The following is a 17,301-nucleotide window of genomic DNA, read 5'->3' on the forward strand; positions in this document are numbered from 1 at the left end:
CAATCGAGCCCATATGTTGCACAGTTTATTGGGGTCCCAAAACGATTCAGAAAAACCTTGATCTCACTTGATCGGAAGAAGTTTGCGTTTTTCCATACAACTGCGCCCCACTCTAATGTATACTGCAGAGGCCACTCTGCTGAACTTAGTCTGAATAAATAACAATTCGTGCTAAAGAATGTTTGAACCTTCGAACTTATAAGTAGTAGAAGCATACGAAACGAACTGCAAGACTGAGTGAATATATAAGTACGCAATTGGACGTGTTCATATAACGACGCGGAATAGTCGCGAAACCCGGGTTTGTGCCGTGAGCAGCCGGGCTCCCTGCATCTTTAATAGTAGATGTTGAACTAACATTCCTTTCCCTACTTCCGTAAGTATAAGGATCTCAAGTAACATTTTAAGTTTTATAATGCTCTTAAAGACCATAATTCACTCTTCAAAAGTGTGCATAAAACCAAAACGTTACTGGGGGACGGAGCCTGGTATACAATTGCTTCTGTATAGACGAATCCAAGTTAAAAAATAAGAAGACTAAGACTACACAGCAAAATTTTGCTGAGTTTTGCTGAGCTGAATGATCGACGTGCGTCGCCCGAATTACGAAGGGATATAGCTCACCCGGCGTCAGTTCATCATCCCCGGAGACCTGAACCCAAAGCACTAATCGTGGAGCAACACTGTCTCGAACCGGAACGGAGTCGTCTGGTCTAACGACGAGCTGCCCAGTTGCCACAGTCCGGGGCCCATGCAACGCTCGACATCTTCATCACGAACATGAACGATTACGTCTCCAAGTCGGTCGTCTTTCAGGAGCTCAGCTCAGACCACTATCTGGTGGTGGCTTAAGTTGGAACTTCGGTGAATCGATACAAGCTAACCCGTCGTAACTATCACCAAATCGTTTGGGGTCGGTTTCAACGGTGCGTGGACGAGAACATCGACTACCAGCAGCATCCGGTGATGCTGCACGCCATTCAGGAGGCACTCTCCCTATCCCGTGAACAGCATCTACCAAAGGCCCGTCAGGTAAACAACACCCTAGCCATTGATACACTCACCCAGTCTTCCCAAACGAACATCAAACACGCTAAGTACAGCTGTTCGTATACTCCATCTGTACCCTTGCTTCGTGTTTGTACGCATACGCACGAAAAGTATACTTGTACCCGAACTTGCGTTCGAGTTTCATTTTGTACATATGTACTGTACATCTGTACAGCACACTTGTAAAATCTGGCTGTAAAAGTGGCTGTTGAATAGAATTCCAGAAGCTTCTCGAACAAAACAAATGTAGACAGTGAACAAAATCATAGATGTGCGGATACAAGAATATTTGGGTTCTCAATATTTTCATGAGGATTGCTACTGTAGAACGCTCAGTGAAGTGTTTATGCAAAAATTAAGTTTATATCTATCAAGTGTTGCCCTCTTCACTTTGGGTAAATTCATGCCTTGAAAATGCCCCCTCTCCCTAAATACGGTATTTGTTGCGAACTTATCAAACTGCGATTATTTGCAAGGACGGAAATCTTCGTTTTACTATCAGTTGCATCGATGTTCAGTAGGCAGCTTCGTCATTGATTCGTGTTTGTTTTGATCAGACGCTCGGCAATGCAGGAACGAACATCTCGCAGCATGCTGTCAAACTTCCATACCAAATTTACCACCCGATCCTCAATAGCCGATTGATAATCGAGCGTAAAAAACGAATATCTACCGGGGCTGAAATGAATATTTTGAATTGCGGTTGATTTGCACCGATAAATGATGATTATTTTACTTTATATACTAAACAGATGCATATATTTTAGGAATCTGACTTCAAATTGTTGAATCCATGCACCGCAGTATGAAATGATATTCATATTTTGAGATTTCAAATTGAATATCAATGTGCCAAGCTGAAGATTCATTTTGACACCGCACAAAACAACGCTGATACCGAGGGTCGACGCTTGCTGCTGTTCGTGCACATGCCGTCCTATTCATTCGCACATTCAAATTCGGGAAGGACTAGCAACTTGATTGTGTGTTGGATGTCAGCTGTTTGAGTGTAGTTGAACTGACTTTTTCTGTCCCTGATTATTTGTATATCTTAAAAGCAAAACAGATGGCTATTTTTTGTCAACATTTTGACAACCAATAAATTCTTGACCGAAAACACCGTCAAAAATCGGTCATCATGTTGTCCTATTTTGTTGCACTTTCTTGGTTATGGCATGTGCAGATTACGAATATAGTCATCTTTCTTCTTCTATATTTAAAATGAGTTTTCATTTCCTTTGAGGCAATAAAACTCACGAACGAATGGACCGATTGGCAAAATTTTCTCACTAATAGATTCGTTTTGGGATCATCTGTGTTTGTATATAATAAGAGTTGATTAATTAGAGGGGGAAGATAAAAAATTGTCAAAATGCAACGGTTTCAAAAGTTCCGAAGAAAACCATCAAACTTGAACTGAAACCGATCTAGAGTACGGCGCTGCAATCAATTAAATGATTGACAGTTATGTAAATAAGAAACATCCCGAGCAAGATCGGGCAAGTTCGACTAGTTTCATATAATTTTAAAAGGAAATGAGGTGTGTGATCTTTGATATCAACCTATACTCTTTATTGAGTAATAGAGCGTTATTACGTGCCTAATATGTAATGTATGGTAGTTTCTAACACGATGCCGGTTTTTGACAATATAATGCGGTGCATCCATGAGGGGTGTTCATGAATTACGTGACGCTATAGAGGGTGGAAGGGCTTAGCGTCAAGCGTTATGACTCAGACAAAAGATTTAAATTATCCATACACAATGTGCTACAAAGGAGGGCCTGCATACGCCCGATTTTTTGTTACGTAATTTGTGAGCGGCACCATACGGCAACGAGAAATGCTCTCTTCCGATAGACAATAGACAATTTAGTTTTATTGCGAAAACTTTAACGGAGAATCGAGAAATTGTTCCGCTGATCTATGAGTATACATAGTATTTATAATTATGCGCTTTCTATTCCTTCTCTGTGGAATGCACACGCTCAAAAAAAGTTGTATAGTGGGATGTGAATCGAGGTCAAATTTATCAACATCTTCTGTTCTCTTAATTATTCTTACGTAATGTTGAAAACCCATGTCAATTGGTCATTAACGCCATGAAAAAGTTTTGCTCCATTAGAAAAATAATCGAATAAAAAACCTTTCAGATCCACCCATCACTGCGCATCTTCATATCAGCGTGTACAGTTTCCGAATTCCATTTTGTCCTTTCTCTTCGTCTCTTACTCGATCGACTCACGGACCGCTCGGACCTGAAAGCAAGTTTGTACATGTGTTTTGTACTTAAGTACAAGTTTGCTTAGGCAGGTACTGGGTATCGCGTTGTACTCGAGTACGGCAATAATTCACGTTCAGTGTTCAACACGAGTTGATGAAAATGTACTTGAGTTGAACTTCACACATGTTCGTGGGAAGACTGCACTCACCAAAGATTTGATCCGTCTGCGAAACGCCACTCGCAGACAGTACGTTCCGATACCAGTGCAGTGTACATTCGGAGAATTCGGAAGTCGAGACTTCCGAACCGAACTTTCTTCTGAAGTTTTATCTGTCAAACTAATTGATGCGTTGTTTAGCACATCTTTAAGCGAATCCAGCGCACTACTTCCGAAGTTGGGGAAGTTGCCTGTATCTGCAGAAGAATCCAACTTCGGTATAAAAAGCGTTCTAACTTTGTTCCGGATAGACAATATATCAGAGTGTTTGATTTTCCACAAGAATTACCGGATAACGTTCAAAACAGCAGGTTACAGAGTATGGAGAAGTAGATCCTGTGGTTTAGGAAAATATTACATTAAGATACACATTTTTATCAAATTTATGTTGTAAAAATATGTGGATTTTTCTCAAAATCGAGCCCCCGGGAGTGTATATCAATGTGAACAAGGAAATTCCTCATTCACTTGAAGTGTCGAAATGAAAGAGAATGGTGTTCTACCAGGATTTGCGGAACAAATGTAGAGCTGGTAGCTAGTCACTTTTTTTGTGACTTGGTCACTGTTTTGAGTCCTGTCAATAAAAAGTCTCTAAAGTCGCTATTTTTCGGAAAACAGTCACTAAAGTCACTATTTTGCATCGCTATTCTAAAAATATTTCAAATAAAAATCATTTGTTGCTACGTGTTTCTACAATTATTATCAACCAAATCAAATGTGAATCCTTTATAAAATTTGAGAATTATGCACCAAATAAGCTCCTAGTGTGTTGTGAAAATCGTAAGATTACTTCGATACAGGCTTGGCATTGGTCATGACAGTCATTGGTATGCTCAGTTTTTTCTCCTATTGATCGTCGTCACCAAACGCAACGTTAGCAACCATATCTCATACCCAAAAGCCATAACATCGCGACCAAGAAACCATTCCTTGACCTTCAGTGGCTCTGACCGTTGTTAGTTTGATGGTCACGACCAATATGTTCTCCACCTTTTATCAATCTATTTATAACCTATGTAAACACTTTTGCTAGAGTTCGCACTAGTTCAATTCGTCAAGAAACTAATCAATATAAACTAGAACTAATATATACCAAGATAAGGATCAATTAAAAATTAAAATAATTACAACAAAAAATGTTGATTAAAAATACACTGGAGAATCGAACTCAGAACCTCAAGATCTGCTGGCTTAAACGCTAGCATTTGTACCAATTTAGATCCGTGAAGGTTGTGCACTATAAAGCTATGATATGACAAATAAATCACAGGTAACTTTGCCTACATGCCGTAGGTTACCTTTTCACTGCATTGAGCTTCGCGACCGTCCTTTATATATCCAGAGAGGGTCATTCCCTGAAAAACATCGTTCTCGCCATCCATGGTAACGAGACGGGCTCATTCAATGAAGAGTCTTACCGCACATGGGCTGGGACGTAAGTAAACTAGAGACAAACAAATAATGTTTCCGTCCTGACAACGCGGATTTGTAATTAAACGAGCCTATTGCGATTGAATGATCCTGCAAGTGAAACGTTGGTCTTTATTGTTTGACTATGACCACGGTATACAAAAAACAAGGTAGGCTCGTGAAAAAAATGACACGTTATGTGACGCATATTTTATCGCCACATGTTGGAGTACAAAAGTAAGCATGCTGTGACTGTAGAGCATCGTCTCGGTCCATCTTGTGCGAAGATAGCAGTGACGTCACATGTTTACATTCAAACTGAATGTTTACAAACGCTATGATCCTGCCTTGTTTTTTGTATGCCGTGGACTATGACAATGAACGGTGATCAATGACAAGCCTGCTTCGATAACTTTCTATTCATCTATAATCTTCTTTTGCAGGTATAGAATTTGTTAAAATGCAAAGTGTTGACTCTAGTATATAGATATCCTATAGAACAGCGGTTCTCAACCTTGGGTACATGTACCCCTGGGAGTACCTTTGTGGGCCCTAGGGGGTCCCTTTTACAAAAATGCCAAATGCTGGATGTATAAAAATTTCAATAAAAACTTTTTGTTAAAGTTCTGATAATTTTTGATTTTAAGACTTTGTTCTTCTTCTTCATCTTCAATGGCTCTACATTCCAACTGGAATTTGGCCTGCTTTTCAATTTAGTATTCTATTAGCATTTCCTCAGTTATTAATTGAAAGCTTTTCAACGGCCACCATTGCATGAGTATGTATCTTGTGTGGCAAGTATAATGGATACACTATGCCTAAGGTGTCGAGAATGTTTCCAACCCGAAAACATCATAGACCGGACCGAGAATCAAACTCGCCATCTCCGATTGGCAATCCTACGCCTTTGTTCGCAAGGCTACTGGAGACCTTAAGACTTTGTATTGTTCATAATATGTTCGGTGATCAGTAATTCGAAGACTATTGAATCCTGCTTATCCTAAGCACAGTGTATGAAGGGTTGTGGAACAAAAGATTAAAAGAACAAAACGTCGAATAAACAAATTTTAAAAATCTTCAATGCAATCTACCACCGAGACAACATGTTGAATAATATGTAAAGAATATATTTCTGAACTCAAACCAAGAATCTAAAGGCGAAAGCCTGTATTTGAGAGTCATGAAGGCCTTTTCTGAAAAGCTCAGTAGCTTCGTTGCAAGAGGTTTGGAAGCTCCCCTTTTAAGAGGCTTAGAGGCCGCCAGCCTTCTTTTAAGATACTCGTCAGCCTCCTTTCAAGAGGTTCGTCAGCCTCATTTCGAGAGCTTCGGAAGCCTGCTTCCAAGAGGCTCGGAAGTCTCCTTTCAAGAAGCTCGGAAGCCTGCTTTCAAGAGGCTCGAAAGCCTCCTTCCAAGAGGCTCGGAAGCCTTCTTTCAAGAGGCTCGGAAGCCTCCTCTCAATAGGCTCGGAAGCCTCCTTTCAAGGGTTCGGAAGCCTCCTTTTAAGAGGCTCGGAAGCCTCCTTTCTAGAGGTTCGGAAGCCTCCATTCAAGAGGCCTGTTGAAAGCTCGAAGGCCTACTTTCAAGAGATTCGGAAGCCTCCTTTTAAAAGGCTTGGAAGCCATTTTTTAAAAGGTTCGAAAGCTATCTTTCAAGATGCTCGGAGAGCTCCTGTCAAGAAGAAGCCATGTTTCAAGAAGCTCGAAAGCCTCTTTTAAGCGCCTCGGAAGCCTTCTTTCAGGAAGCTGGAAAGCCTACTATCAAAAGCTCGGAAGCTTTCTGTTAAGATTTTCGGAATTATTCTTTCAAGAGGCTTGAAGACCTTATTTCAAGGCGCTGAGGCGCTTTCAACATGCTCAGAGGCCACTTTTTTTAAGGGGCTCGTCCTTTCCAAGTAATAATTATGGTTTTACAATGTTCTTGAAGATATCGATTTACTCTTCAAGTGTAGCAAGCATTATGGAACGTACACACGGTCAAGCAGTTTGACCAACATTGACTCCACCTCTCGTTTATTCAAACATCCATCAAGTTTCATCAACAACGAAACGAACAATAAATTTATTCGACCAACAATATCACACACGAACGACCGAAGCGCCAACTTGAGCACCAACCATGCGCCGTCGGACGCATCAATGTCACATGTTACAAACGAGAAAAATGAGAAAAACGCATTTGAAGTTTCAAAATGCATTCATCCTGTTATCGCAAAATTTTGCTTTTTTATTGACTTTAACCCAATAAACTATAGAAGAATATTCATATTCGTTGGGCCGGACTCAAACATTGCCAAAAACAACTATTTTTCCCACGTTTTTCAATCAAAACCCGAATGTGACACTTATGCCGCGAAATTCACTGGCCAGGCGAAAAATGTACGCATATTTGTCACACCGTGAACTGGGAGATAGTTGTTGTTAATTTGTTTTTACATTTCGCCAGCGACGATTGTATTTCTTTGGTGTGATTTTTCGCTGTCGGTAGAAGTGCAACCGGAAATGGAATATCCAATACAAACAATCCAATGGTGCGGAATCGGAAGAGGACTTCCTCGGGTTCGATTTAAAAAATGACACAGGTGATCGTGTTTTGTTTGCGGAGCCGGAAAACGTTCCATTACCGGTCCCAGAGGTTGACCAACCGGTTCTTAGCAGCAGTGGCGTAGTTTTCTTGCCCGGGACAAGGACATACACAACATCCTCAACGTCCAAAGGAATCACGACTGTCTTATCGAGATGATGGTGACAAAGTTCTACCAGATGAAACAGTTTTTTCTGTGGATTTGCAAAAAGTTCTCAATTATTTATATATTATATTCTAGGTCATACGGTTGGATTGGTTCAAGAAAATTAACGTAAAAGCTGCTGGTCTTTAATGAGAGCTTTGCGCCTGTTGCCCCCTACATACGAGCATTCCCATTGTCTGCGTGCATTCGGTCCGAGTCAGTTAAGGGTCGTACAGCCAACGAAATCCTTAGCTGTTTTTTTCAAAATTATTACGAAGTTCGCTGACCTGAAGACAATTATCTTTTGGTTGGATAATTGTTGTTCGCAAAATAAGAACTGGAATTTATTCCATCGCATTACCCTACTGATAAACAGTAATGAAATTCAGGTCGAGCGCATACTGTTGGAGAACTTTCAATCGGATACGTTAATGGCCGATGACTCTTTCCATGCGGCGTTTGATTCCAAAATGCGCCATGAACATGTCGTCAGTTCAAGTCTGTGATTGGCAATGCAAAGAACAATGTTAACGTACTTAATATGTAAGCAACTGACTTCTTCAATGCTCACCGTTTTGGAGTATACGATAAACCACTGCAAGCCACGCCCGTGTGTGGCTTCCATGCAAAAAGTGGTGTTTGAAAAAGGCCGTTATGAACTTGGATACACAAACAATACAGTAAAGATCTTAAATACAGCAAGTTGTTTTCCAAGAAGCAATTTAAGTTAGTTGTAAAGAATTCATCCTCTTTTGATACAAATGTACGTTGGCAAAATGCTCCTCAAGGAATTGAAGAAGAAAAGAAAACTTCTCTAATGAAAGTGGTTCAACCTGTTGTGGGTCTGTTCACAAATTACGTAACGCAAGAATCAGAGTTTTTGACCCCCTCCCTCCCCCTCGTAACAAAAAATAACATTTTTGGTACCCCCTCCCTCCCCCATATAACGCGTAACTCTGAAAATTTTAAAGGCAGATTTTTTTCCTTCTCTGAAGCATGTGGGTCTTAGTAGTTTTTGAACACTGTTAGAATAGGGACGGGATGAAAAACCAAGGATATCCAGAATGCAGCTAATTGAAACGAAAATAGAATTTGCAACCATGGCCATTTAAATAGTTTGGCGGAACTGTTCTGCCAAGAAATATTATATTCGCTTGGTATTTTAACGCATATCAGTCCCGCTATGTGCTTGATTACGATAATGACTAATATACGATAACGATAAACATATAATTTTTAAATTGACCTGGCTGAGCTAAAATGCAATTGCTTAGAATGAAAACCTTCTTGCCTCTATTAACTTTAGCTTGGTTTGTTAGATCAAATCATAAAATACGTGACACAAAAATGCCTTGAAATTTAGCAACCATTTTTCGAAAAAATAACTGACAGTCTTTCAAAATTAAAAAAATACAAATGTCAGTCATACTCCAATCAGTGATTCAACAAAAACATTCAAATAAAGTACATTCAAAGTTAATTGCCTATATGCCGGGTATTAAGCCACCCGGAGTGGAAATTAATTACTATGTCTGAAACTTGATTATGCATATGTACAACATGTGATAGATTTAGTGCGGAAAAGGTATTGGAGGGTAACCGCCCCTTCGGTGGGGTTTGATCCCACGACCCCAGTTCGCATGACAGGTGCTTTCCCTACTAAGCTACGAAGGACCTCCGTCGTCCACCGCAGCTTAGCGGGTACTGATGAAACCAAATTCCCAGCACCAGGTACCAGCCGATCTCTCGCAATACATTTTCAGAACTAACTCTCTCAAATGTATTTTTGTACACATCATGTCAACCAAGTAGGATGAGTATTTAGTATTGTCCGGCTCCTACACACTTGCTTCATCAGCAACGGCGCTCAATGAAGTAGGGTTGTGTGAGGTTGTGCCAGTTTGGTCGTCAGATCCCAACACGACCACACAAGCGAAGAGAGATCGCCACTCGAGATCAGTACATTCAAAGTTAATTGCCTATATGCCGGGTATTAAGCCACCCGGAGTGGAAATTAATTACTATGTCTGAAACTTGATTATGCATATGTACAACATGTGATAGATTTAGTTCTTGGTTGACATGATGTGTACAAAAATACATTTGAGAGAGTTAGTTCTGAAAATGTATTGCGAGAGATCGGCTGGTACCTGGTGCTGGGAATTTGGTTTCATCAGTACCCGCTAAGCTGCGGTGGACGACGGAGGTCCTTCGTAGCTTAGTAGGGAAAGCACCTGTCATGCGAACTGGGGTCGTGGGATCAAACCCCACCGAAGGGGCGGTTACCCTCCAATACCTTTTCCGCACTAAATCTATCACATGTTGTACATATGCATAATCAAGTTTCAGACATAGTAATTAATTTCCACTCCGGGTGGCTTAATACCCGGCATATAGGCAATTAACTTTGAATGTACTGATCTCGAGTGGCGATCTCTCTTCGCTTGTGTGGTCGTGTTGGGATCTGACGACCAAACTGGCACAACCTCACACAACCCTACTTCATTGAGCGCCGTTGCTGATGAAGCAAGTGTGTAGGAGCCGGACAATACTAAATACTCATCCTACTTGGTTGACATGATGTGTACAAAAATACATTTGAGAGAGTTAGTTCTGAAAATGTATTGCGAGAGATCGGCTGGTACCTGGTGCTGGGAATTTGGTTTCATCAGTACCCGCTAAGCTGCGGTGGACGACGGAGGTCCTTCGTAGCTTAGTAGGGAAAGCACCTGTCATGCGAACTGGGGTCGTGGGATCAAACCCCACCGAAGGGCGGTTACCCTCAATACCTTTTCCGAACTAAATCTATCACATGTTGTACATATGCATAATCAAGTTTCAGACATAGTAATTCAAATAAATTTGTATTCGCGTTATGCGTAACATTTGGTAGTACCCACCCCCTCCCCCACCTTTTAGTGTAACAAAGTATAACGGAAGTTGGACCTCCCCTTTCCCCCCAAAAGCGTTACGTAATTTGTGAACAGAGTTACCGAAGAGGAAAAATCGTTTTTCATTGATCTTGTGATGAAGCAAGAAGCTTCTGATTAATCTTTGTACTCGTTTCATACTTTGAATAAATTTTATCGCCATGACATGTCACAACAGGAACCCTTTTTATCACTTTTTTACAGGCCTTGAAGATTTTAATTATGTCACAGTTTCATATCATCTTTTCCCAAGAGGCCGTTCACGTTATACTTGCATGACCTTGCATGCTTACCAGCCACCCTTCTAAACTATCCACGTGGATTGTAGATGACCCTGAAAGCATGGTATATTTTATGAACGGTCAGTGGCGTAGCCACGGGGGGGGGGGCGTTTTTTGGACATACCCCCCCCCCCCAAGAGGCCACACTTTTAAAAGAAAATTTTTTTTGGGGAAAAAAATCTTCAGAAAACAACCCCCCCCCAAAACCAATTTTCTGGCTACGCCACTGTGGACGGTCTCCAGGACACATCAAACAGTGTTATGTGTCTTTTTGAGTGATTGTTATATCTCTTTTTTTTAGTGTGACAAATATGCGTCCATTTATCCCGGTGTGACAAGTATGCGTCCATTTGTTCGAATGTGACAAATTGACTTCAGATTTTTTACGAGTTTTCTATAATAAAACCTCTGTTTTGACAAAATATTTAGAAAATACAAATTATGACGTTAGACATCAAAACCTCAAAAATGTTAAAATGTAACATGTGACATTTATGCGTCCAACGGCAGAGTAGGTCGTTTAAGAAAAAACTTGCTTATTGCTGGTTTCTTTACAAATAAAACATCAGAAATTGACACGACGCTGCTCATTTTTTCTAACGAGTGTGTTCATTTTAGTTAGTTCATGTTTACAGTACCAAAGGCCAATTTCTTTACCACCTTAACTCGTGATGCTTATAAAAGTGGTTAAAAATCGTATTTGTTCCTCTACCACGCTCATTCAATTCTGTATCATGTTCTGAATGTCACATTTTTTAATATTCTTCATCAGCAACACATTTTTATAAATATAAAAAAGATGCTGTTTATTGAAAAAAAATAGATACCTAAAAAAAAACTTGTGGAGATGAATTAATTGGTCGGAATTTAAAAAAAAAACACAAACAACAAAATTAAATTTAGAAAAAAAAATAACTCGAGTCTCTTATTTCTTATTAACTTTAATACTAGTCTCCCATTTAAAGATTTTAGCTTACTAGAATTCCTGGATTTCTAATAATAATATATGAGCTTCATGGTCGAGTTCAGAATCTTATAAACTCAATTTAAATCTGTTATCAAACCGACGTTTCACAGGAAAAATCGTATTTTAAAAATTTCTTCATAAGTTTTTCAAATAAGGCCGTTACAAATAATTAATTTAAATTATGTCCTATTGGTCTCCTCGGATTTGTTAGAGAATATTTTGAAAATCCTCATAATTACCCGAATGTTTTTTGTTGTTTTTTTTTAATGTTTTTATCGGTGTAAATGGTCCTACAAATGATTTATGAGCTATGTGTGAGTCCAAATAATTCTCTGTCTAGGAATCAATTGGATCATTTCATACCCCTCTTTAACAGTTTTACAGAAAATTTTGAGTCCATATTAAACAACAAAATTATAAACATTATTTTGTGTAGCAAACTTGTAGCCCACAACCTGTTCCCGTGGCGTCGGGAAGATACTTTCTTGTTACTAAAAATGATTCACCATGGTCACATTGTTGGCCTCTGGCTGTTCCTACGAATAGCATTTTCAATATCCAGCTCCAACAATATGTATATGTACTTATGAAGGTGTCGGTAACTCAATGGCCTCTTGCTAAGTTCCATCCTCTCCCTAGTTAAGGTGAAAATGAGCGTAGTCAGTAAATGTAATCCTCATGCTTTTGTTATTTATTTTTGTCTTCTCTTGATTTCTGATAGCATTTTAAATAAGGATTACAAAAATAAAACATGAGCATTACTAGTTTTCAATCTACGAATTACACCATATAAATACTTATGCAACTTTTAGCTTAATACCTGGTTTAAAACTTCACTCAAAAGTCACTATTTCTGCAACTGAAAGTCACTATTAGGTCACTTTTTCGTCATCGTTGGTCATCAAAGTCACTATTTTGAACGGCATTCATCGTTACCAGCCCTGCAAATGCTTTCTGTGTCGAGCAGAAGGTCATCGAAAGGATGCGTACCCTCGAAGGAATACAGTGAACCAGCAAAAGGAACAAACGGCGGGAAAAAAGGAGGCAAAAATAAAAGACAACGGACCAGAAAGACATTATTGGAAAACTAGAAAATAAAATCAATGAACAACTTGCATTAACAATATCTTTATTAACGATAAATTATTTAAAATTTTTCCCATCCCATAAAAGTCACACCTTTTACCGCTCCCCTCAGCGATAGCTCAGCCTTACCTCCGAGTACGGCAACTGTCCCCGCACTAAACAGTCCACGAAGCGTACGTCCTTCAGCTTCGGAAACTTCTCCCGCATTCCGTCAAAGTGTTCCGTGTCCAACTGACAGAAGTTAAACACGATCGTCTCCAGGGCACTCAAACCCGGTGGACACCGGCCGAACACATCCCGCCGCAGATGGCCCTTGATCAGCTCCAGCTTTCGCAGCTGACCCAAGTAGGTCAATTTGCGGAACGTCCGCGATGGTACTCCGGCGTAGTCCAGAAAGTACAACCGCAACTCGTGCAGCCGCTGAATGTGCATCGAAATGATGTCGATCACCTCCGGTGCTTGCGACGAGTATGACCCCACCGTAAGGCGTTTCAAATTCACAAACTTGCTGAACGAGTAGGATGAGTCTTTGAAAACTTCCAGGTGCAGGGTCTCCAGCTTTGGTAGATAGACGTAGTGGAAGGAGATTTCGTGAGAAGAATAGATATTTGGAAGTGAAAGAATTTTAAGGTTCTGTAAAAGTGATAGCTTATCAAGAACGGTGCAGTTTACAACCTTAAGGTGATCTATTTTGAGCTCTACTAGATTGCGCGAAGTTTCACAGATTGCCAAAAATATGTTCTCCGCTGTGTATTTTTCCTCCAGAATGAGTTTCTCTAGTTTGTCCAGATGCCGGAAGAAACGTAGCTTTAAGCCTGGACGATTCGAACTTACAGGGATTGGGAAGCTGAATTCGTTCATTATGCCGCGACTGAGTTTAAGGGTTTTCAATTGATCCAGTGTTAGGGCGTAGATTTCCTCTTCCCCGCAGTTTGCCGAAGTGCAATCAAGTTGAAGCTGTAGTGTTGTCAGATTGTGCGCTACACTTTCGATTATGCCGGCGATGCCCGGTTGTAGACTAACGTCTAGTGAGTTTAATTTCGGTAGACGCATCTGCTCCGGAATGACCGATTTCAGCTCTATGTGCGTAATGGTTTGGCTTTCTATCACTACACAGGGTCGAACCTGATCTCCGCATTGCAACCTTCGCTGAGGATCATAAATCAAATGAAAACTTCGTAATCGTGTCATATTTCTGATTGCACTGTTCAATATAGTAACGAGGACGTTCAAATTTGAAGAGAGAATGATTTTTAAAATTTCAACACGCTCCAGACCGCTAGGTCTGAGTAAGTTTAGGATGACGTTGAACACGTTGTCGGTGAACTCACTCCTATTGTCGCACACAAAAGTAATGTTGTTGTAGTGACGACAGGACCGCCGCAGTACCATCGACATATGGCGAAGTTCACATTTCGATTTTGCCTTTCCTGTCCGGCAGCGTTGATACAGCGAACAAGGGAATGAACTAGGAACGCTGACCCGAGATCTTTCCGACAATACTGGAGATCCCACAGCCTTAACCATCCGGGTCCGGTCGGACCTGTGCAGGTTGATCCGGAGCATGAATCGCCGAATGTAATAGTCGGAGAAGATGATGTGACACCACCTTCGACAGGTAAGGGAAGCATTTTTCAGGTCCGATACGCTTAGATAGTCAAAGATCATACAACAAATCTGCAAAAATGTGGAATCGCCAAATCACCAGTGTTGGTCAGAAAGAAAACAATTTACTCAAGCTGACTCACCTCAAAGGGGAGGAACTCAAAGCTGGACATGGCCTAGGAAATCTGGATGAACATGTTACGTAGACACGCTTGTTTCTTATAAGTCGGTATTGAAACCACGAACTACCCCGTGGGGTTGTTCTACATCTTTTAAAGAACTAGTTAAGCTAGATGGATATAAATTTATTAGTAATGTAACAGATTGATGCCAATTGACTTGTTCCTGTTGGATGGAAATAAACAAACAACATCGATGAATTGCTGGGTAGGACCGTGGTAGAGAGAAAACATGACAGGTTTCGTTCCAGGTCATGCGCAATAGGAATCTCTGGCTATGAATTCTTTTGGCGCAAATTTTCCCATTAAATTGGCGGTTACGACTGTAAGCATGAATATTAATTACACATAAGCATGATTATTATTATGACAATGCTATATGCTTTGACAACTCAATTGAATTGTTAAAAGTTGAACAGGTTCAATTTTCATTTCATTCAAGTGAATTTGTAACGTCGCGCTTCAATCGTTGTTCAAATTTGTTTCAAAAGCAGGAGATCTTTGCACTTTTTCCTATTTCATATGAGATAATTTCGTTGATAATATAGCTTTGCAAAACAAATTCTCATTGACAGCAAGTAGGATTCTAAATGTAGAATGTCATAAATCCATTCCGTTAGAAACCAATTTAGTAATTCTAATTCTTAGTTATGTATGTATTCTTTTTTTTTTCATAGATGGCAAGTGAACCTAGATAATATATCGCTTTTTACTAACACAATATCATATCCTTAGATAATCGCAGAGAGACCGACGGTTTGTCGGTCTCTAGTAGCAGCGAAAGTCGAATTAACAATTATTCCTTTCCCTAGTGACAAATTTGAGTGTATTCGACCAAAAATTTGAAAAAAATATATAGGAAAAATCTTAGTATGATCATTGCCTAATTTTTCTTAACTCTAGCAGCTCCTAAGAACTAACCAGTAACCAACAAACAAATAAATAACTCTAAAATAATCTAAAATGTGAAAATTTGTATGCAGGAGTAGGTACATACATTAGAGGGCCTTTGTTCTGAACTCGTTGAAATTTCAGATAATACGTTTTAGCGCAGCTCTCTCAGATCGGCATGACGTATTCGATCACAGGCAGAGGCGTAGCCATAAAATTGGTCGGAGGGGGGGGGGGTTTTCTGAACATTTCTTCTAAAAATTTTGTCTCTGGGGGGGGGGTATGTCCAAAATCACCCCCGTGGCTACGCCACTGATCACAGGGATGATGATTTGCTTTAGACAGCAAGATTATTTTTCAAACAATGACGACCGACGGTTGGTCAGTAGTTTGAGCAAAACGTTATGGAACGTACACACGGTCAAGCAGTTTGACCAACATTGACTCCACCTCTCGTTTATCCAAACATCCATCAAGTTTTACCAACAGCGACACGAACAATCAATTTATTCGACCAACAATATCACACACGAACGACCGAAGTGCCAACTTGAGCACCAACCATCAAAAAATATATGGGGGTTTGTGCAACTTCACTACAAATGCTCAAACATGTTCGGCGAACCTTGACTCCACCCAAAAGATATTTTAGTTACTAGATAAAGATTGTCGCTTCGATTCCCTTTGTTCTGCTGTCCGAAACATGTGTGGTACATACCTGTCAAATCGTATGGATTTTCCTTCTTTGACATTTAGCTCCCCTATCCTCGCCAGCAAAAGATGTTCCGGACAGCGACGACAGCGACAATCTTTATCTAGTAACTAAAATATCTTTTCTCCACCCCCGACAACTCAAACCAAAATCAAGCCGTTTTAATTTTGTCCAATCGAGCCGCCAACTGTCAAATGGTTGTTCGAACAACTTCACACACGTTCAAACAAAGCAGCAACCTAAGCGTTTTCTTGGGGGCGGAGTCAATGTTCGTCAAACTGCTTGACTGGTGTGTACGTTGCATTATACTTCGTCACCGTCTTGTCAAACTGTTGCCGGATAATAAGCTTGTTGTCGAGGGTCAATCCAAGATAGTCAACCTCACTGGCCCATTCTACTGTCGTGCCATTGAGGGTGATTTTAAAAGATATTTTAGTTACTAACTAAACTAAAATATCTTTTGTGATTTTACAATCCTCAGGTGAGGTACACTTTCTTTTCTTTATTATTGACATTGAGGTTTTCAGCCCTGGACTGGTTCACCTCAGAGGTGAGATACTCTGTCAGGGCATCCAGGCCTCGTTGTAGTTTTGTCACTAACGTTCTGATCACTCTACCTTTGTAGACGAGAGAGGTGTCAGAGACAGAATGCTGCCATTTGGAGGCATGTCAGAGGTGAACAGGTTGAAAAGCATAAGCCCGAGGATACTGCCCTGAGGGACGCCTACAATGATTATCGTGCACATAGGAACTCGCTGATACCCGGAATATCTTTGCTGACAGGTAATTGTTGATGATTTTCATCAAGCATAGCTCGAAAGATTGTAGCGTTGTAGTTTGTACCTCACGACATCGATAAAGGCCATGGCGGATGTTTTGAAGACAGACTTGTTCCGTCTTAGGATGTTGGCAACTCGGGTCAGCTGGTGCACGATAGATCGTCCGTTGTGATGTTCGACAGGCTCAAGTAACCGGCTGTTTGTCGCCTTTTCAAACAGCTTGGATAACACTAAAAAAGGCAGATG

At 40.4% G+C, this 17,301-nt stretch overlaps 1 protein-coding gene across 1 annotated transcript; it reads right to left on the bottom strand.

Annotated features, from left to right (window-relative positions):
• Positions 1-12,928: 12,928 nt before the first annotated feature.
• On the bottom strand, positions 12,929-15,260 carry LOC134223265 (uncharacterized). Its single transcript, XM_062702417.1, has 2 exons — positions 14,638-15,260; positions 12,929-14,566 (listed from the first exon to the last, which is right to left on the bottom strand). Exons 1-2 carry the CDS (start codon positions 14,665-14,667, stop codon positions 12,998-13,000), a joined length of 1,599 nt encoding a protein of 532 aa, XP_062558401.1. The 5' UTR covers positions 14,668-15,260; the 3' UTR covers positions 12,929-12,997.
• Between the last annotated feature and the right edge of the window lie 2,041 nt (positions 15,261-17,301).

Source organism: Armigeres subalbatus, chromosome 3 (assembly GCF_024139115.2).
Source record: "Armigeres subalbatus isolate Guangzhou_Male chromosome 3, GZ_Asu_2, whole genome shotgun sequence".
NCBI classification, from domain to species: Eukaryota; Metazoa; Arthropoda; class Insecta; order Diptera; family Culicidae; genus Armigeres; species Armigeres subalbatus.